A 21,700-nucleotide genomic window follows, 5' to 3' on the forward strand; every position below is an offset into this window, starting at 1 on the left:
ATCTTCCAAGTTTCTTAGGATTTGCACATAGTTCGAGATGGCAGAACAAAGACCCCCATGAACATTTCCATAGCACTTAGCCAGCCCAGGACAACATACAGGAAGTGAGTGAAGGTGGTGGGAGGGTTAGAGCAGTGGTTCCAAATTTTTTTGGCACCAGGGACCAGTTTCACGGAAGATAATTTTTCCACGGACCAGTGAGGGGGGATGGTTTCAGGATGATTTAAGTCCATGACACTTACCATGCACTTTATTTCTATTGTTATTACATTATAATATATAATATTAACATATTATATATTAATTATATATAATAAAAATTATACAACTTATCATAATGTAGAATCAGTGGGAGCCCTGAGCTTGTTTTTCTGCAACTCGATGGCCTCATCTGGGGATGATGGGAGACACTGACAGATCATCAGGCATTAGATTTTCATAACAAGCATGCAACCTAGATCCCTCGTATGTGCAGTTCACAATAGGGTTTGTGCTCCTATTAGAATTTAATGCTGCTGCTGATCTGCCAGGAGGCGGAGCTCAAGTGGTAATGCTCGCTGGCCCACTGCTCACCTCCTGCTGTGCGGCCCAGTTCCTAACAGGCCAAGAACTGGTACCTGGCCCTGGGGTACAGGTTGGGGAACCCTGGGTTAGAGAATGCAGAATCAGTGTTTGCAACCACTAGACACAAACGAAGGCCCAATTCTGCATCAATTTCACTACATTTCACTCAGTTCCATGCCAGTCTTTGTCTATAAATTAGGCCTACGTAATTTTGACAAAAAACGGAACCATCACCATTATGATAAATACGAATCTAAATGTAATTACAGGTTATAGTGCTTTGGCTGAGAGGGGGGAGCAAAGTAAAATAAAGGGGTGATTGAAATGTCAATGGAGATGTGAATTTGAATTCTGATTTTGTCCCTTACTGTTTGATCTTGGGCACATTCCTAAAATTATTTGAGTCTTAATTATCTGCTTTGCACAAAGGAAATGGTACCACCTACCTCATGGTGGTATTCTGGAAAACTGAGGCTGTGTTCAGCTAGGTCAGTGTAGGGCACATAGTTAAGTACTCAGTGAATGGCTGCTGTAGTTCGTAGTAGTATCTTACTGTAAAAAAGGGCAGTTCGTTTCTTGTTTAGAAGTGAATTGTTGATGCTGCAAAAGAAACTTGGGGCCGGGCACAGTGGCTCACGCCTGTAATCCCAGCACTTTAGGAGGCTGAGGTGGGTGGATCACTTGAGGCCAGGGGTTCAAGACCAGCCTAGGCAACATGGCAAAACCCTGTGTCTACTAAAAATACAACAATTAGCCAGGCATGGTGGCATGCACCTGTAATTCCAGCTACTTGGGAGGCTGAGGCAGGAGAATCATTTGAACCTAGGAGGTGGAGGTTGCAGTGAGCTGAGATTACACTGCACTCCAGCCTGGGTGACAGAGCAAGACTCTGTCTCAAAAGAAAGAAAGAAAGAAAAAAAGAAAAAAAACTTAGAGGATTGACCCAGTCAGGTTCTTGTCCAGTCAGAACTCAAGAGCCCTTGGCTAAAATCCATGCTTGTCACAATGACTGCCCACTCTTGGAGTTTAAAGTTACACTATCCTTCTGGCCAACTGCCAGACACAAAACCTCGTCTCCAATCTTCCACACAGCCCACTGAATACAAGTAACAGATCAGGTTCTTCTGGTTTCCTTTTCCCACCAGCTGTCTGCTTTTTAAAAAAGGAAACCACTCCAACAAGATGGGAGTGTTCTCTACATGCCCCACGTCAGGCTGCACTAATTTGTTTCAGCAGGTTTTTCTCCCTGGATGATCCATGTCTTAAATTGACTCGTCCCTCCTGATACATGAAAGCCTCCATTGAGAGAAAGGAGACAGAACAAAGCAAGAGGTAAAAAAGGAGATGTTATGAAAATCCAGGGTGAAATAGAGACAAGGCAAAATGAGCACCAGAGACCTGAACCTAGAAAACCAAGGTTATGACAAAGAGGGGGACATTTTCTGGAAAAGGAGACCCTATTCTCAACTAGCTGTCTCATGGTTTCTTGGCAGGATCTAGTTTTACCTTAAGGACAGCTAGTTAGTAAGTCTGGTTAAAGTGAGGTGGTTACCATGAGACCATTGCTAGACCTACCATTAAGCACGCACACAGGACAAATTAATATCTCCACCATCCATTACATAATGCAGGAGTCTATATATAAAACCACAGGCAGAACAGTTTTCAAATAAAGTTTTCTCCATCAGAACTAGTGTGTGTCCTCATTCCTGAGAACACTACCCATCTGATGACACAGTTGGCTTGGTGGCAGGAATTGCAGAGCTGTTAATAACACTACTGTAACAACAAAAACAGCAAGACCTGTAATAACAGCAGCCACTCACTTCCTGAGAGTGTATGTTTTGTGTATCCCACTTAATCCTCACTCTAAGCCTGAAAGGAGTATTACTGCCCCATTTTAGAGATGAAGGACCTGAGGCCCAGAGAGGTTAAACAGTTTGTCCAAACCTACGTGGCACACTGGGATTCAGACCTATATCCATATGCATGATTCCACTGGCATGTTGACTCAAAAATTGTAAATCCAAAGCAGTTTTAAAAAATACATTTGCTTGCTTTTCTAGAGCGTTAAAAAAAATGCTTCATTGTGCACTTTCTTATAGATGTATTTTAAAACATAATATATATTTTAAATACATGCATAACACATTTGGTTCCTTATAAATGCCTTAGTCTTGTGTTTCTAATTATTGAAGTTAAGTGATAGCTATAGGAGGGTCAGTGATTATTCTACTTTTGTATGTTTTGAATTTTCCATGATAAAGTTACGTTTAATTGGCTCTTTGGAAAATTGGATGAGGTAAGACAACAATAATGGTGAAGTGAGATTTCAACTCCCCATGGATGTCACTGAGTGGCAATGTCCCTAATCGCCTTCTATTAATAAGCAGCTGCAATGCAGTCCCTTGAGAGTGCTGCTGCAGCCTTGCCACACACTAGCAGCATTCCCAGAAGAGACCTTTACTCATTTTCTTTCTTTTTTTCTCTAAGACAGTCTTGCTCTGTCGCCCAGGCTGGAATGCAGTGGCACGATCTGGGCTCACTGCAACTTCTGCCTCCCAGGTTCAAGCAATTCTCCTGCCTCAGCCTCCTGAGTAGCTCGGATTACAGGTGCGCACCACGAGGCCAGGCTAATTTTTTGTATTTTCAGTAGTGACAGGTTTTCACCATGTTGGCCAGGCTGGTCTTGAACTCCTCACCTTGTGATCCGCCCGCCTCAGACTCCCAAAGTGCTGGCATTACAGCTGTGAGCCACTGTGGTCAACCAAGCGTCAGTCATTTTCACCAGAGCAGGACTGGCTGTTCAGAGTAACTCTCAGACACAGAATTTTCCCAGCCTTCACCCCATTCACTAAGCATGTCTTGTTGGGTGTGGTAGATTTCTCAGGAGATGGCAGAAGTGCTGCTGTGAGAGGCTGGTGTGAGTGATCCCACCTTGCCTGCTCACCTCATTGACAGCCAGCTAGTATGTTTTTAGACAGAAAGATTGGGTCACTCACGACCATTCCTCCAAACTCTGCAGAAAAAAGACAATATCCAGGCAAACGTTTTATGATTTCTTACCAATCCCTCTTTTCATTATCAATGACTTTATTTCCACTTCCTCTTTTTTTTTTTTTTTTTTTTGTTGGCTATTTTACCCACTGAGGCATTATTTTCTTGCTAAAAAGAAGAAATAACTAGCTATGGGAAAAAAAAATACAAGTGGGTGAATAGGTCATACTAACCTCCTTTCCTGCTTTCACCTGTCACTCCCACAAGACAAACAGCCAGCCATATACTGTACTCCTCCCTTTCCTAAAGGAAGGGCTCGATGGGGATGGGGGAGGGGACAGAGAAAGGTATCCTTTCACATAATCAAGTTTTTCTTCTAACTACGAGAGGGGCCTTCTTGGAAACGGCTTGGCATGTTCTCAGGGCAGAACTGTCTGGTTGATGCTGTTTCCACTGTGAAGCTTCAGTTTGGTTCCAGAACCCTGAAGTTCAAGAGCACTGCAGGGTCCCCAGCATAAAAGATTAAGATGAAAGTGACATTTCCCTCTCAAAGGAAGAGGGGAAACAAACAAAAGCCCCCAAAATGAAAACAAAAAGCAAACCAAGTGAAAATGAACAAAGGAGACAGGCCAAAGGAAATAAACTAGGTGCGTGACATTTCCTAGGAAAATGTAAGCACACACACGCCATTCTGTCCACCTCCAGTCCAGAAAAGCCATGATGAACTGAGTAGTAAAGGATGGGCTTTATATGAAAACAAACAAAACATGCCATGCAAGTTCTACTTGTTCTTCCACATCAAGACAATTCCCATTAAATAAAACAATTTGCTTATATATAATCAGCCCATGAGTTAGTGGCATCGTCTTTATAAGCTTAAAACAAAATAGAGGATGTCAAAAAACCTTAAAATAGAGAAAAGAAAATCGCTATGCACAGATTAGGGAGCAAGGTATAAAACTGACCAGCCGAAACTCACTTATATGTTACATACTTTCAGCTCCATAAATAGTTTTTAAAATACACACTTATTTACATACACACAGCCAAAAAAGCTAAGTGAACCCAATAAGTAAATATATAGAAGTAAAAGAAAGTATTGTATTTGGTTGGTTGAAGACCGGTTTCTAAGGAATCCACTTGGCCAGATTGCCACAACCCAAAATTACTAGCCAGAGTCAAAGGCAATTCTGGGCTCTGCCCGTGTGAATGCAAGTCCCACAGGAGGTCACTCACAACTGATGGGTAATTTAAATATTTAATAGACCAGAGCACACTGTCAAAGAATTTGGCTACCTGCTATCACTTGAACATACAAAGTAATAATTTTTAAAAGCTGTATGGCCAATGTCCAGGATGAATTTTTTCTTGGAGAAAAAAATATATATATAATTTTCCTAGACACCACACAGTGACTGGCACTTTTCATTTCTCTTTTATCACAGCATACAAAAAAGAAATCAACAGAAACACACCAAAACTTTTCCCAATATCCCTTAAATTAGCAGATTTAAAATTAAATCTTGAAGCAGTATTTTCTGATACTTTGATTCAAACTCTATTTACAAATAAAATTGCCCTTATAAAGATAGCAACATTTCTATTTTGATAGGTTATTTTGCTTTATTGTGGTTGTATATCTGGATATAAAACTTTTAAAGCTTTCTTGAATAAAAATCATTCTTTTGCAGTACATAATTTATTTGCCCACTGAATGTCTGAACCAGTTTTCTCTTTTTGTGCTTTTCTGCTCTATTTTATTTTACAAATGGCACATACCATCAGAGTAGGTGCAGTCTGACACTGCGCTCATTATGAGAGACTTATTCAGAAAAAGTTAAAGTGTAAGGAATAAAATATTAGCAGTCAAATCCTTTGGTTTATCTTTTCAAAAAAAATCAATCAATACAATTACAAATCATTGATAATTCATCTTTTTGGTTAAAAACAAATCCTCCAGGTAGATTAACTGATTAAAATACAACACTGCTTTAAAATACCACATTCCTATTCTCATCTCAATGTTCAAAGATGCCATTGTTTACAACTGATTGGACATGACACAGGATACATTAAGGCACAAGTGGATGGTACAAATAAAAACAAATACTTTAGGACTTGTTTCTCTGCACAAATACTAAAATATGTACCGTCTTCAAGATAAAATAACAAAAAAGAAATACATATTTTTGTTACGAAATACCTATACAAAATTTTAAAATTTACACCATCTGAGCTGCCAAAAAAGGTTTAAAAAGTATCCATTTTTCCCCATACATAAAACTATCTCTCATCAGTAGGTCCAAGGGAACCTGGGGGATTCAAAATGTCCCAGCACTTTATGGAAGGGAGTAGGATAAAAATTCCCCTTTCTGCTCTCCCTTATCCCAACATAAGACGAAAACAAAAGTCGTATGTTTACAGTAGTGTATTCTACTTATTACAAACAACTGAAATTAAAAAAAAAAAAATCACGCCGGGAGACCACTGGTGGCTGACTGGTTGCGGGATGAGTAAGGCACTTCCTGGGAGACAGCAGCTTCCCCACACTCCACGGGAAGATGGCGGGCGGGGGCTGCTTAGCTAAGACAAGGAGCACGTGAGGCTCCCCGGAAGCAGACAGGAACGTCTGGACAGCAGAGGAAGACACAGGAGGTAAAACTTGGAGGTGAAACTCTACACAGAAGTGGTCACTCGGTCAATGGCATGATTGACCTCGTTTTTGTTTGAGTCCAGTCCTTTAGCAGCATTCATGTCATTCCGTAAATTCTCCACTGTCTTTTTCATGTGCTTTAACTCCCCTGGGTGTGGAGTGGCTCGCCTTAGAAGTGTTCTCTAAAAACAAACAGTGGAGTGAGTGTTTTGGTTTTATTCCCCTACTTTTTCAAAACATGCAGCTTCAAGGCATTCGCATTCCAATACAAATGTTACCTTCTTAGAAATTCTGAGTTAAAGTGGGTGGAAAAGCTTTCTTTGGAGGTATGTGCATTTATCAACTGCTCACTGGTAGTTAAGGGAAAGAGAAAGTGTTCCATATAACTTACCTAGTTACAACAGAAGGATTACTTTTAGAATAAAAAAAACTTATAAAAATATGAAATTACTATAAAATAAAAATCTCCATAAGCAGCAAGAACATTTATTTTAAAATTTAGGATATAATTATAGGGTGTGGGGAAAGAAAAAGATAAAAGAGTAAATAAAAAATCCTAAATTAAAGTCACTATAATGTTCTACTATTACCCAAAGTGATTCTGGCTTTTTTCAACCCTTGAGGCATGCAAGAAAAAGGAAATCAAGAGGGAAATATTTCCTTTTCTTATTTTGCTGCTGTGTGTACTATTTCTATGACCTACTGATGAAAGTTCACACTCTTCTAATAAAGACTGGAAGTTAAGTAACAGGGTATGAGTAATTTTTAAAATATTATTTAATATGCTACATGATCTTTAGCTCATAAAACAGTGTGTACATCTTTTAAACGGCCTATCCAAGTGCTTTAGGGGGAACCAAACTAGCTTAACAAAATACTGGAAGAGGCAATGAAGTAACTGGTGATAATCACACTCTAACAAGTCTTGAGGTGAGTATTAAAGAGTCATTGACAGTGAGTGATTTTGTCATCCCTAATTTGCATTTTGCCCTTTACGATTGTATAGGCCCAAAATCCCATTTGGTGACAACTGGAATAACAAAGACTGTAGGCAAAAATTTTAAAACTGACTTTGTTTTGGGGGCTGCAAGTACTCCCTCTAAGCTCTGCTTAAGAAAAATCTCAATTAGTTTAAGGAATTTAAGAAGCCAAAGTCAACTGCTAGGAAGATGTCAAGACTTGTCACCAACACCTGGAGATGCTGGATGTCTGAGAGACATTTTCAAGTACAGATGAAAGTAAGGGTGACTGGTATTTTCCAATTTCTGAACAAAAACTTGTTAACTAATCCAACTAAGATCATAAGCCCTCTACAAGAAGACTAAGGTGAGCTGGTTACATGAAGAAGGCACAGAGGTCTGGCACTAAGTCAAATCATGGCAAGTAAATGGAGTCAACATGGGAAGAGACAGCATTCACTGGGAACAATTAAAAAAAAAAAGTTTCAGTGGGAGGGAAAACTATCACAAATAAAAAGAAGCACCATAAAAGCAGCACAACACAACAATAAGAGGCCGGGCACAGTGGCTCACGCCTGTAGTCCCAGCACTTTGGGAGGCTAAGGTGGGTAGGTCACTTGAGTCCAGGAACTGTAGATCCTGGACAACATGGTAAAATGCCATCTCTACAAAAAATACAAAAATTAGAGGGGGCATGGTGGCAGGTGCCTGTAATCCCAGCACTTTGGGAGGCCAACATGGGTGGATCACTTGAGGTCAGGAGTTCAATAACCAGCCTGACCAACGTGGTAACATCCTGTCTCTACTAAAAATACAAAAAATTAGCTGGGTGTGGTGGTGGGTGCCTATAATCCCAGCTACTAAGGAGGCTGAGGCAGGAGAATCGCTTGAACCCGGGAGGCAGAAGTTACCTGAGAGGCTGAGGTGGGGAGATGGCTTGAACCCAAGAGGTGGAGGTTGCAGTAAGCTGAGATCACTCCACTGCACTCCAGCCTGGGTGACAGAGGGAGACTCTGTCTCAAAAAAAAAAAAAAAAGAAAAAAAAAAAAGAGTTCCATTTGCCTCATTTACCTTTTGTGACTGAGCACCTAGAATTACCTAGTTTTGTCTTCTAAAAAAATTCTTAAATGCTGAAGGCAAGGCAGAGAACATACTAATTGAAAATAAAGAATATCCTTATTAGGTGCCATTCTCAATCTTTTAATTTTGAACTTCCACAGAGGCAAAGAATCTGCATTTCCATACCGTCTCATTGTCTTCTTCATCTTTCTCATCCTCCACAAATCGGATTGCACTGACTCTGTTGACAGCACGCTCGTTCCAGGCTTCATCAGATACATCATTTACCAAGTTCTCCAGCGCACCACAGCGAGGCAGATTCTCTGCAATGACAAAGACCACATCAGCAGGGAACTGTGGTTCATGTGACCAGTAAAAGCCATGAACTTTGCAGCTGACAAGGCAGAATCTATATGGAGGACCAGGGGTAGAACACCAGAAAGAAGGGCGGCCTTCTGTGGCAAGTTTGGCTTTAAAACACAAACACACACAAAATTCAAAAACAAAAAGGAAAAGGCCTGGGGCAAGGTTGCCCTTCTTTTTTAATGATGTATAATTCTATTTGAGATCATATAAAATATCTGCTAAATTAATATGTTTAATATTTCATCACAGAATGTCATAATTTAGAGTCCCTTTTAAAATACTTATTTTATGCAACTTCAAAACTGTCCTGACAGTGATGTGGCCGCACATGTTGGACACTAGTACTTTCCTCAGTAACACACTCTACCACGTTTTCCCCCAGGGTCTTAAAGTCCTCCCACTTGGGCTCCCATTCCCCCAGGGCACTCCGGTTCTCCTCCACCAAACCCAGCTCTCAGCAAAGGGTTTATGATAGCATTTTGATGTTAATGTGGAGTTTTTGTTTAACCACACAGTTTACAAAACAAAGATACAATGACTCAAAATAATTCAATGGCTTAAAAACAGTATGTCAGTGGTGTTAATACTAATCCTCTGAACTATCAAGTTTGGATTTTAAGAGACTCTGTTACCACTTTTAGAAGTATTGTATTTTCAGCCTTAGCTATTATTCAAAACCAAAAAACTGCTTATGGAATTTCAAACATGATAAATAGATATGAGCAGCCCTTCTGCAAGGATGTAGGGTAACCTTTCCAGAAGAGTCCCACAGTGGCCTCACCTGAGCTGGCTCTAGGTGCAGACTGGATATAACACAATCACATCAAGGAGTAAGAAGCCTTATGGACAGACATTAGGTCCTACTCAATCTCATGGCCCTGTGAATACTGTCCTTAAATTAAATTCACCTTGACAAGTAGGTTCAGAAGGCAGCTGAGGAAGTAAGACGCAGGTTAAAATCTTCTCTCCCGTGGTGTAGTCTGTGTCTGTCTGGAATGTAAGCAGGGGCTGGGACTGGTTGTCAGATAGCCACAGAGCCTTCAACTTCAAGGCAGTCAGGGATAAAGGTAGATGCAGCAACCTATTTTTTTTTTTTTTTTTTAAAAAGAGACATTACAACCTCAAATTTTGTAATCAAATCAATCCCTATCCATAAAATGAGGAAAAATTAAAAACAGCTTCCTGAGCTTGGTTTCAAAATGTAAAAACGATGTTATGTTTTTAAGACACTTGACATACTCTTTGCAAGTGGATTCTTCAGTAGGTTCCTGTGCTTCCCTTTTCTGCTCTCACTTCTCCCATGAGAACCTCCAGATTATAGGGCCAAAAAAAAAAAAAAAGAGAGAGAGAAAATTGTAGGACACATTTTTAGGGTCTTGTACTAGGTTTCAATGTAAAGAGAGAAAAAAAGTCAAGGTGATTTTGGAAGGACCCAGAGGAGGTTCTTTACCTCTGATGGCGACAGCCTCACTGACAGGGCTGGTTTTGAAGCTGCGGGATTACCTGTTTCCAGGAGCACCTGATGAATCAGGCCAAGAGGAAGGAGGTGCCTGGGGTGTCAAAGCATTTAAGTTGCAGCCAAAATGAAGATTAAACCCCATTTTGTATGGACTCCATCTACTTTCTCTAGGGAGATTATTTCAGGTATTCCCTTCTAAACCTTTATCTCTCAGTTTCTAGAAGCTCCTACTTCTCAGAGTCCTAGGTGACAATTAATATCTATATCAGATTATTTCAGTTTCAAATGAGGTAGTACGTATGAAAGTACTTTAAATGTTATAATGTAACACCTAAAGATTAGTTTTATTTTTATGTTTGCACAAAGACTTCACAGATTGGCTGCAACCCGTAGAATCTATTTAGTAAAGACCACTGCCAGAAATCATATGTACACCTATTTCCAGTTAACATTAGCAGGAAATCTACCTATACATCTTACCAAAAGACTAACAGTGAATTCTCAGATGCACATACCATTTCAATTGACAGAACTTACGGGAAATAAACTAGAACTCTCTAAAGATATGAAAAGAAGCTGTATTCCAATAACACAAAACTAATCAGAGGAAAAGGTAGGCATAAACTGGTTAAATTACTTTAATAAAAGAAGTAAAAAAAAAAAAATCAAAGAGTGCATGGACAGTATTAACAACAAAAGCATTATTAACAAACTTTTCACAGTAACAATACATTTTGCAAGATTTCTGTGTTAGTTTCAAAGATAAGAAAATATTTTCTTTTCCTTAACAATTAGTCCAGTAAAGGCTGAGTCCATCTCATGCATATGTATTGCGTGCAATACTGAGGAAGTACTGTGAAACTGTAACTTAAGTGGGAGTGAGGTTCTTAAGCTAGTGTATCCACGAGAACTGCTTATGTTAAAGTACTCCTGAAAAGACTATGAATTGTACATTATAATATTTCATTAATGAGAGCAGTATGGGGTGAGAAATACATATTTTTAAATCCTAGAATCCACCCGGTGCCACCATATGCTCACAGTTAGAGAAGGACACCTGAGGGAACCTCAGGGAACAGCAGATTCACAATTACATTTCTTCTTACTCTGAGATATTTGTTCTTTAAGGGATAGAACTGAAATATTTTCTGCTTATACAAAAATTATTTCTCTTTCTATCCAAAGAATGTTACATACATATAAACTCAAATGCAAGAAAGTTAAAAACATGTATTTGCCAGGTACTGCGACAAGGATTTTTTAAATAGGCATTATACACTGTTAAAGTTTCAAGTACATCAACCTCTTTCATTTTATTGAACAAAAATATAATTTATTTAAAATTTTTCTCCTATATCTTTTAAAAGAGGAAGCAAGCTAACATCCACTAGAATGTTTAAAGTTTCAAGTCTTGGGCAAGACACTTACAGTCAGCATCTGTACCTGTCTTACTCTTGAGAACAGAAAGAAAAAAAAATCAAGACTTGAAAACTGGCACAAAACACAGATACTCAAACGTGGTCATTGTAACTTCTCAGACTAGAAGCCAGCTGAATGTTAAAGCAAAAGTATAAATAAGAGGCTAAAAAGAGCATCAATAATACTAATAAATAACAGCTTCTAAGGATGACAAACCATATGACCAAAGCTAAATAAATTACTAGACTCTACAACAACAAATCTTATCAACATATTTCCACTCAGATTAACGAGTTGCCTGAAACACCAGTTTTGCTGCAAAGAATCAAAGTGCCAGCTTGAATGTGGCTGCTGCTGACTGAGTCCACACCACACATGAGCTGCCCACTGTCTTGCGGACAGAAGCGTTGCCAGTGGTGTCCAAAAGAAAAAAACACCCTGTTCCCTGAACAGTCTGCCCACAGAGATTCTGCAGGCTGGCTAATCCTCTAACTCACTATAGCCTGGGGAAAAAAACACATACACATGCTTTTCTGTCTCTCTTGGGTAAACCATCCCAGCTACAAGTCAGAAAATCGATGAGAAATACATTCCTGGTTTCCAAAGGAGCTAATAATACATTTTTGGTTTATTCTGGTACCTTCTGTACACTATAGAATAAATAGAATCAACATACAAGAAACCACAGCCTGTGGGCATCTCCGTGTTCTATTTAGGACCACATGCGCCCAGAAATAAAAAACTTGTGGTTACTATTCACACCAATGGTACAAGAACTAAAGCAAATGAATGACCAAACTGTAAGCCTCTTGTCTCCAGTTATATCCATTACCAACCCAGCCCCAAGTGACCTTCCATGCCTGTGAACTACTATAACAACTGCTTTCTCAAATTTATTTAATATCTAACCATGGCCTACTGATTAATATTAACTTCACCACTGACTGAATACGCCTTACAATGTCATGTTTCCTCTTTCTGTTACTTTCTACTAGAATTTTTAGTTTTAAGCAAACTTTTCAAAAATGTTTAAAAATATATATAAATTGAGAACATAACTGGCAAAAAATTAAACAATACTAAAATATCTAAAATGAAAACTCCCTATACCTTCAAGTCTCATCTAGGGGAACTACTATTAGTATTTGGGTACAATGCACAAATAAGTGATTTTATTTTTCTTTTTTAAGGAAAAAACACCACCAAAATGAGAGCTCTATATACTGCTCAACATTTTCCCTTTTCACTCAGTATCTTGGGTCTCTTTCCGTGTCAATGCACAGAGAAATATCTCATTCTTTGACTGCTTAGTATTCCACAACAGTATGCTATTGTTTGTCTTTTAATATTTTTAATTCTTTGGACTGGGTAATGCACACATAGTACAAAATTAAAAAGTATAAGCTATTTCCTATTTCCCAATTGACAACCATTGTTTCTAATATTCAGTACTACTAATATTGCAAGTAAGGAAAATCCTCAAATGCCCAGTTTTGCACACTTGATGGATATTCCTATGGGAGAGAGTCTAAGTATTAAAGAATTTTGTGTTCTGTGCTCGAGTAACTGATGATACAAGACATTTTCTTTACTGTCACAGAAGGTTTAATACTTAGTTTCCAAGTGACAGGTTATAGTCATCCTTGCTATAATTTATCCTACCAAACTGCAAAAGAAAGTTTCTAGAAACTCACAGTGTACGTTTCCTGCTGCCATGTGTTATTTTCATACACTTGAAAGAAGAGGCAGAAGCTTCTGTTACATTTAATACGATTTAGTATGATTTCCTACGGTACGACATTTCTGCAAGCTAAAAGGCTGACCAGGTAGCCCTTTTAAAAAAAATTAGTTTCTATACTGATACTTTTAATAAGCAGTGATTAAATATTTTAATAGGCTTAAAATTTGGTTATGAATCTATATACGTATGCATGGACTAAATGACACACTTAACTGACTCAAATGACAGCTATGTAACTCGACTTTTTAACTGGGTTTTCTCCATCCCAGCCCAAGCATAATAAAAATTTAATTTTCTCTTTTTCTGAGAACTGGAGAAATGGGGCCTTCATTCATATAAAAACAGTTTTTCGGCATCACCGGCATCTTTCTGCTCAAGAATTGATGCAAATTCATGCTCAGTAGTGTGGCAAGAACCAGCGAATGTTGACTCACTGAATTTCTACTGGTAGAGGATAAAGATCAGGAAAGAAGTACCCTCCTCAAGCTGTAAAGGCTCATGCCTTAGTTCTGCTTAGTTCAGCAGAAATCCGAGGTTCAACTCAATTTAATCCTGGGTTTCCGGCAACCAGTTAGTGGTCTTAAGAATCTATCAAGATGTCCTGAAAGCATTAACTTTGAAAAGGTGAGCATTGCCTGAGGCTATAACTCACCTCTAGATTCCAGCTAAGAACTGCTGTTTATTTAGCCCTGCTGTCTATAATCCATTAGCAAGAATAAAAAATGGTGACCTGTGCCTGACCAAAATGATCAGCTAATCAGCACTCAGGAGACAGCCTCCTTAGACTGCTGGCCTTTACCATTTAAGATCATTGATCATCTTCCCCCAAGCAGTTGAACCTTTTTCTCCTAACTATATTACACTCAAAAGCAATTTTTAATTCCTTTTGGCTAGGAAGCCTATGATATAAGCCATCCTGCAGTGACCTGCTATTCATCCTGTAAAACTATTAACATTTTTGTTCCACTGAAAATGGCATCTGTTATGTGCCAGGCACTCTGTCATTGCATCTGACAAGTGATACAATGACACATAAACCAGAAGAATATCTAGCTTTAGGTAACTTCAGGCTTAGAAGGGTTACCCATATGAAAACAGGCAATTCTCATATGGTACTGTGACTGCCATGGCAGGGGAATTTCCCCAAATGCGGACTCAGAAAGAAGGCTCCCTCGAGAAAATAAAGCTTGAGTGATGAAGAAGAGAGTCAAGGAGCCAGAGAAGAGGGTCTCCCAATAGAAAGAATAGCCTGTTTCTGAGAAGGCGCATATGACATTTAGGGCGCTGAAATTAGCTCGGAATGACGGAAACAAATGTGTTCCACAAAGATGATGAACAGGCATATTCTAGAAAATGGCGCTCAGTCCAACATGACCTCTGCTCTGGAACTTGAGAAATGGTGATGCTGTGACCTTGGAAATACTAGTCTGGCAGCTCTGAACTTTTTTTGTATTATGAATCATTTGGAGATTCTGACATTAGCTATAAACACTTCCCTAAATACACAATTCTGTTTGTATTTTCAGGGGGTTCAGAGTCAGTATGTCAAGGTCCCCTGGTTAAAACTGAGTTCGAACTCATTTGTGCTCACTTTGCAGGTGAGGAAACTCTGAAGCCCATGATGACTTACAAAAGCTACTTAGAAGAGCTAAGCCACAACCCAAGTCTCCCCATTTTCAGTTCAGCGCTCTTTCCCTGGCATCACTGTACCGTCATTCCGGGAAGCATTTCTACAAAAGTGTCCACTGACACTTTAACCCATGCTCAGGTTTCCCCTGACCTTCTCTGCTCCATTGGGCTCAAGTACTCTAGCCCCCATATGAAGAACTCCCTGAGGCCTAGGTCATTTGAAAAATTGGGATCATATTCTGTAAGATAAAGCAAAGACAAAAATTTGAAGATGCACGCAAAGATTGGGATGTATGTATATTTGTTTCCCTCAAGCAAAGCATACAACAGGCTTACCTGTTCCCTGCCACATCCAGGACATGAAGTTCTGTTGCCTGTGACATCTCTGCAGGTATCCGAGTTAGTCTATTGTCACGCACACAGAACACAGTGAGGCTGCAGCACCCGCCGATCTATGGTGAGAAAGGAAATACATCTTTTTTTCCAGTTTTCTAGGGGAGATGGAGTAGGATTAGAGTACCTTGTTTACCAAACAGTATAAAAAGGATGCATAAACTTATACCACAAAGCTCACTGGTCTCACTGATGACCAACAATCATTAATTTAAATCATACAAAACACAGCCCCATATGTTCATAAAAATCTCTGCGAAACGTTAGATGTACATGTTCTAAATTAAATCAAGAAAATCAATGATACAGTTTAAAAATTTTATTCTAAAGAAGAAATCATTTTCCACTGCTGATATCTAACCCAACTGTATCTGTTAAATATGTTAGCCAAACTATACAATCCAGAAAAATACTATGTGGTAATACGCAAGTTTAACAATTGTAGTTTCAAAAGTTAGGCCAAAGGTGATCCTGATACACACACAATTCAAGACTTGCCCAGTATATTAACTTCAGCACTCTCAGTGTTTCATTTTTTTTTTTTTCCCAAAAAAGAGGGGTATCTTACAGATTATACAGTACATTAATTTCCACCATACATCTTTTATTAGCTTTTGACCATTCACAAATTAATGTGGTAAATTCACTTTTTTTGATGGATGTAAAATCAGCAGTATCTTCACAAAAAGTGAACTGAGTAAATCTATACATCCATTTCTTTAGCCATGGCCTGCTCGTAAAGGCACACAAATCAACACCTCCATCCACACCAAATTTGATTACCATTTTTTAAAAGTAAGAAATTTAAAGGTAACTGAGTTTTGTATGAGTCTGGTCTTCAAAAAGGAACATAAACACACACAAAAAATCCAATGATTCTCTTGAACAAATTGGTGGTGGTTTTTACAGTCAGGGAAACTGAATCAAGAGGGCAGAAAAATAGCTCGATCCCAGACACAACATTCTGCAGGACTCCATAAAGTACTACATTCTTTTTGTACTCACTCTCCTGACTAAGGGCAACTGCTAGGAAAGGCTCATGAAGGAACCTATTGATGTCTCTCCAACACATGGAAAAATACTGCTCCAGAGCCTCCCACTTGAGAAAGAGCACAAGACTTGAATGGTTAATGATATCTGAATATATCTTCTGCCCTTTTCTATTTATACATGTGTTTAATATATGTATATAATATCCTCAAAAGCAGAACGCATATTTGTGAATGGCTACATAATTACCTTCATACATAATCTTTTTATTTCCTTCCTTAAAAATATCAAGATTTCAAAATAATGTATTGAACCACAATATTTAACCATAATGTATACAAAAGAAAAATAAATATATAAGTAAATGTAGACTAACATTTGTCTCTGGTCATGTGGAAAGCACCCAGATATGTAGAAAGGCTTTTAGATTTTGCCCCCTTTAGTCCCCGCATTCACACATTTCTCATCCTAGCAAAAATGGTCTACTCATTATACCCTAAATACATTTTTATATTTTTGATCCCACTGTTTTTTATAGAAATGCCTTTTTAAATCTTACCAATGATCCAAAATTAGCTAAACATTCTCTGTTCCTCCAAAGAGTCTTCACAGAACCCTTTGGTCCATATAATAAAATGCTCTCTGCCTTCATTTCATAATTATGATCTAACCCTCTGACAGCATAAAATACCACATGAAGAACCCTAAGATCATTTACTTGAGTTACTGCTTAATTTGCACATGTTTATGTACACTCAGGGTACTTGGCAAGTATAGTATTCATGCTATCTACCCACCACGCATAGCCTCTCTGCCCACTAAATTTCTCATTTACGTATGTTTAGACACTTTATTTACTTACTTGTGAAAGACCTCTACTTAAGTTACCTGCCTCTATGTGCAGCAGTGGAGACAACAAAACTCTTTTTTGTTCCAGTAAGAATCACCAGAGTAGCCTCTCTTAGGTTTTATAAGCATATAGCCCCAATATAGTGTCCTACAAGAAATGTGCAACTGGATTTCCCATATGGCTGAGCACATTCTCCCTCCCTTGAGGAAGGGAATCAACAGTTCTACTTAGATGCCTAGAAATATCATGGAAGGAAAGCAATTAAAGCCCTGATCCCTTTGATGATCAATATTATTAGAGTCTCTGATAAATTTAAACAATCCTGACAAAGATCTACTCATGAGAAAGAATGACTAGGTTCCCACGGGGCACCCTTCCCGCATCCCTGCTCCAGGTGGAGGAGCTTCGGCATGAGGCTGGGGTTCAGAGGTACGGCTACATGCCCTGAAGGAGGGCTTCCAAGTCAGCAGCTGGCTGAGGCTGAAGACCCCCACTAGCGTCCTGACCTAGCTTTGAAAAGACAGGATTTATGTGTGACCCAAGGGGGGGGCAAAGCAGATATTATTATTCATATGATCATCTGGAGGGGATAATCAGCTCCTGGAAGGCATGTAGAGCTGGGCCTGCATTTTAACTGTGGGCATCTTGTCATGAAGCTGTCCGCTGCCCTCCCACCACACCAACCTGTAAGATATCTGTTTTGGGGCCCTACTGCTATACCATGTGAACATTTTCAATTTGTATCATGTGCATATATTATGTAGTCAAAAAATTAATTAACTAATTAAAGTGGGTCAGAGGGCTCTAAATAAATGTTCTGGAAAAGATCCATTAATCATTTGGGAAGATATAGTGTAAACTTCAATGAAATGTGTGAGCTGTCTACTGTGTGTTATTGTTTGATTTTTCTTTTTCCTTTCCCACTCTAATCTCACACCCATTTGAGACATCAAGGGGTGGAACGCAATTGCGTACAAGAGCCTCTTAGGCCCTCTGGGTTGTCAAAGCAGGCAGTGTGACCTCCTGATCTCTATTGTCTATGGTTTTTGAAAAACAATGCCAACAAAGAGCACATGTTGTTGCAGAGTGTTCTAGGGATGCCTTAATCACCCCACAAAGGCACATGCTGTCCCAGCAAACATTCACACAAACACAGCCCTCTTTCCAAATCAGCCAGGAAGGGATGGCACAAACCTTTGGTTTTTAGAAACGATTATTAAGCATTCAAACCCATAACTGAAAAGATATAGTCCATTATAGACGTCAGAGGGAGATGCGGTATGATGGAGGGAGTGGATGCTTTGAGATCATACAGACCTGGGCTAGAATTTAGGCTCAGTCATATGTTTTGTGGGTTTGGATGTGTTACTTTAACCAAAAGTAACAATAATGATTAAATTAAATGAAACCACATATATAATTTGGCACCTATCACAGAAACTGGCCTTTTGCTGCTGCCAAATAAATGTGGTAGCTATTTTTTTTCCAGGAAGTAAAAACCTCAGATCCAAATGATGAGTACAATCAACACCTAAATACCTACTATGTTCTTAGAACTGTACTGATGTTGGCAGTCTCTTTCCTGAACTTACCTGAATGTCTTAAAAAAAACTATCTCCCTAACAATGTATCGCAGTGACATTTTGTATTAATAATAGTGAAGACTGACATTATACACATCATTCATATATATTTTGGCTTTCTCTTTTGGGTTCAGGAGGCAGAGTTTACAGGCTCCTTAGTTGTCATCAGGATAAAATATCTGTATCATTTAGAAGTTCTGGGAAGCAGAGTCACTGTTTAAAAAACTTATTACCAGTTATGTAGGAAGCTGATATTTTTAAGCCTCCCTTAAACCACATAATAGCGCCTTCCCAGAATACAAGGGGTTGGACTTGGATTATCTGAGAATTATGGAATATAGCTGAGAATCTTTGTCCAGCCATTTTGTGTCTCCTTAGCTGTTAGGCATTGATCTAACCCATCTCAAGAAAATAGGATCTGCAGATTATTGAGCAAACCTCTGCTCAGGTCAACTCTCACTAAGTATTAATTGCCTGCAGGTTAGCTCACCCAAGGAGGAGATCATGAGACAGATTCAGTGATTCAAAAAGGGAGCCTATGTTAGTCACTTTTGTTTATATTCCATTTTTTAAATGCTTGCCTTCAGTGTAAGGGAACTTTCGCTTTCCTTCAGTATATTCCTTTTAATATTATTTGTAACATAATTGAACCCACATCCCATTGGCAAAAAAAGAAAAATGTACAATAATTAAAATCTGGCCAAAATGCAATTTGAGCAAAAATAATATGAAACATAATTTTAAAATCCCATCATCTATGGCATATTATTCAAATGTTCCCTACTTCATAAATATTTTTGGAAATCATGTGGCTTTGGGATTCCCTGAATTCTGGGGCCACTGACATCAAAATATCCACTAAGAGCTACGGAATTTTTTTTTTCTGATTATAAAAAAGTATCTTACATCGATTAGAAAAATAAAAACCATACATCCATGCACAGGAAACCACAATGAAAAAAAAAAAATCAAATCTTACCACAAAGGGATAATCAGTATTAACGTTATGAGGTACGATCTTCCAGTACTGCCATACATTTGTGATTCTACATATACACTTTAACAATGTTTCTAAGAGGACTTTTATGGACCACATAGTTATTTCCTTCTATGGATGTATCACAGATTATTTAAGAAACTGTCCAGGGTAGACAATGCTAGTTAGGTCTGCCACTTCTTTGCTGTGTGATTCTGGAGAAGTTACTTAACCTCTCTCAGTCTTAGTTTCACAATCTGTTGGACATTGATAACAATTTACCTACACCTCATAGAACTATTGTGATAATTAGATAAGAATAAATGCAAAAGCCCTTGGGCACTGTGCCTGGCACATGTTAGCTGACTCTATGGACACTTGGCATGGTGCCTGGAACATGTAGGCTACTCCTATGCATAATGTGAGAAATGTTCTTGTGCATCATTCTTAGTGTATATCCATAAATGTTTTCCTGGACGTGGACTTGCAGAATCAAAGGGTATACACATTTCTAAAGTTTTTACTATTATCACATTCTCTTCCAGAAAGTCATAATAATTTATATTTACATGATAATATATACTTCCCTCCACCCTTGCCAAAATTTGGTATTATTAATTACTTTGTGAATACTGATGAGGCTGAAATTGTTTCACATTAGTTGCCATTTCTATTTGTTCCTCTGTGAATCACTTGCTGGTTTTTGTGGAAGTTTCTTTGTTTTTGTCTACTTCTCTATAGTAAACACATCTTTTCCTCATTGGTGTAAAAGAACTTCTAATAGAGTAAAGACAGATCTCTCATTTAAGATACTTTAAATGTCTCCCTGCCCCCTTTCAAGAAAGTAAAGGCTGTCTTTACCTTCTTGAAGATCAGAAATTGAATTTTCCTGTAGACAAATCCATCAACTATTTTTTAATGACTTATTTCAAGTTTAGGAATGACTTCTCCATCTTGAAATCTGATGGTCAACTATATTTTAGCTAATATTTTTATATTCTATATTATGTCTTTAATCAATAATTCATTTTAGAATATAATGGAGACATACTGAAATAATTTTAAATTGTAATAAGAAGGCAGAAAACTATCCACAAAATGAATATTCTATCACCACAGGCATTTCTGAGCATCATAGTAATATTCATGGGTAATTAATATTTACAGGTTGTCTGATTAAAAAAAGCTTTGATGAATGATCTGCAAATGCTATCTTGCCTCATCTCACTGGGTATAAGTGTGGCTTAGTTGGCGTCACTTTCATTTGGACTTAATGGAGACAAAAAGAAAAAAGGACTCTAAACTTGGATATAAGCTCAATTTCTTCTAGCCAAAAATTCTTATGGTCTGGCTCTTGTTCATCATACTCATGCTCACACATATACCACCAACTCCATCTATCCATAAATCAATCATTCTACTGCACAGTATGTTCCTTAACTCTCCTCTCCACCAACACTATGAGTTTTTAAGAAATCTCCTTTTCCCAGAAGTATATATACTTAAGCAACAGGATGAAAAATAAAAGACACAAATAAGTGACTTGAAAAATCAGAGGCATGCCAGGTGTAGCAAATAAAGCAAATCTAGCCTTTCCATTAGAGACAGATTTGTGCCAACAAACTTACAATTTAGTGAAAACAGATGAGCTGCCAAATGATGCCTTTCAGGATTTCTGAGTAACTTAAAATGTAACTCACAGAAAAGCATTCTTTTGAGAGTGAATAATCTGAACAAACATGAAAAACATATAACAAAATAAGGTTCCAGGCCATGCAGTCATAAAAAAACAAAAAACTGAATTTAGAGGAAAATGTCCAATATTTTATAATGAAGAGCATACAAAGCAGTCAGCCGATTTGAATCTTCATGCATTTAAGAAGCAGAATGGAAGTTAGAGATGCAACTGTGGTCTGAACAATACTTACAAGATAACAAGTTTACCTGACTTTTCTAAATTTCCAAGCAGCTAACAATTAAGAAAACAAAAGACATTCATTGATTTGCAAATGTTTACTACAAATAACACCACAAAACACAAACAGAATCCATTATTGTGACC

At 38.3% G+C, this 21,700-nt stretch overlaps 1 protein-coding gene across 1 annotated transcript in view; it reads right to left on the bottom strand.

Moving 5' to 3' along the window:
* Window positions 1–4,904: 4,904 nt before the first annotated feature.
* Window positions 4,905–21,700, bottom strand: part of LRRC1 (leucine rich repeat containing 1) — a 129,658-nt gene continuing 112,862 nt past the window's right edge. The window contains exons 11-14 of the mRNA XM_010363938.2: window positions 15,183–15,298; window positions 9,507–9,679; window positions 8,419–8,555; window positions 4,905–6,396 (exon numbers count right to left, since the gene is read on the bottom strand). Of these exons, the coding sequence (XP_010362240.1) occupies window positions 6,238–6,396; window positions 8,419–8,555; window positions 9,507–9,679; window positions 15,183–15,298 (585 nt within the window). The 3' untranslated portion in view covers window positions 4,905–6,237. The remainder of the gene's footprint in view (window positions 6,397–8,418; window positions 8,556–9,506; window positions 9,680–15,182; window positions 15,299–21,700) is intronic.

This window comes from Rhinopithecus roxellana, chromosome 4 (assembly GCF_007565055.1).
Source record: "Rhinopithecus roxellana isolate Shanxi Qingling chromosome 4, ASM756505v1, whole genome shotgun sequence".
Lineage (NCBI taxonomy): Eukaryota > Metazoa > Chordata > Mammalia > Primates > Cercopithecidae > Rhinopithecus > Rhinopithecus roxellana.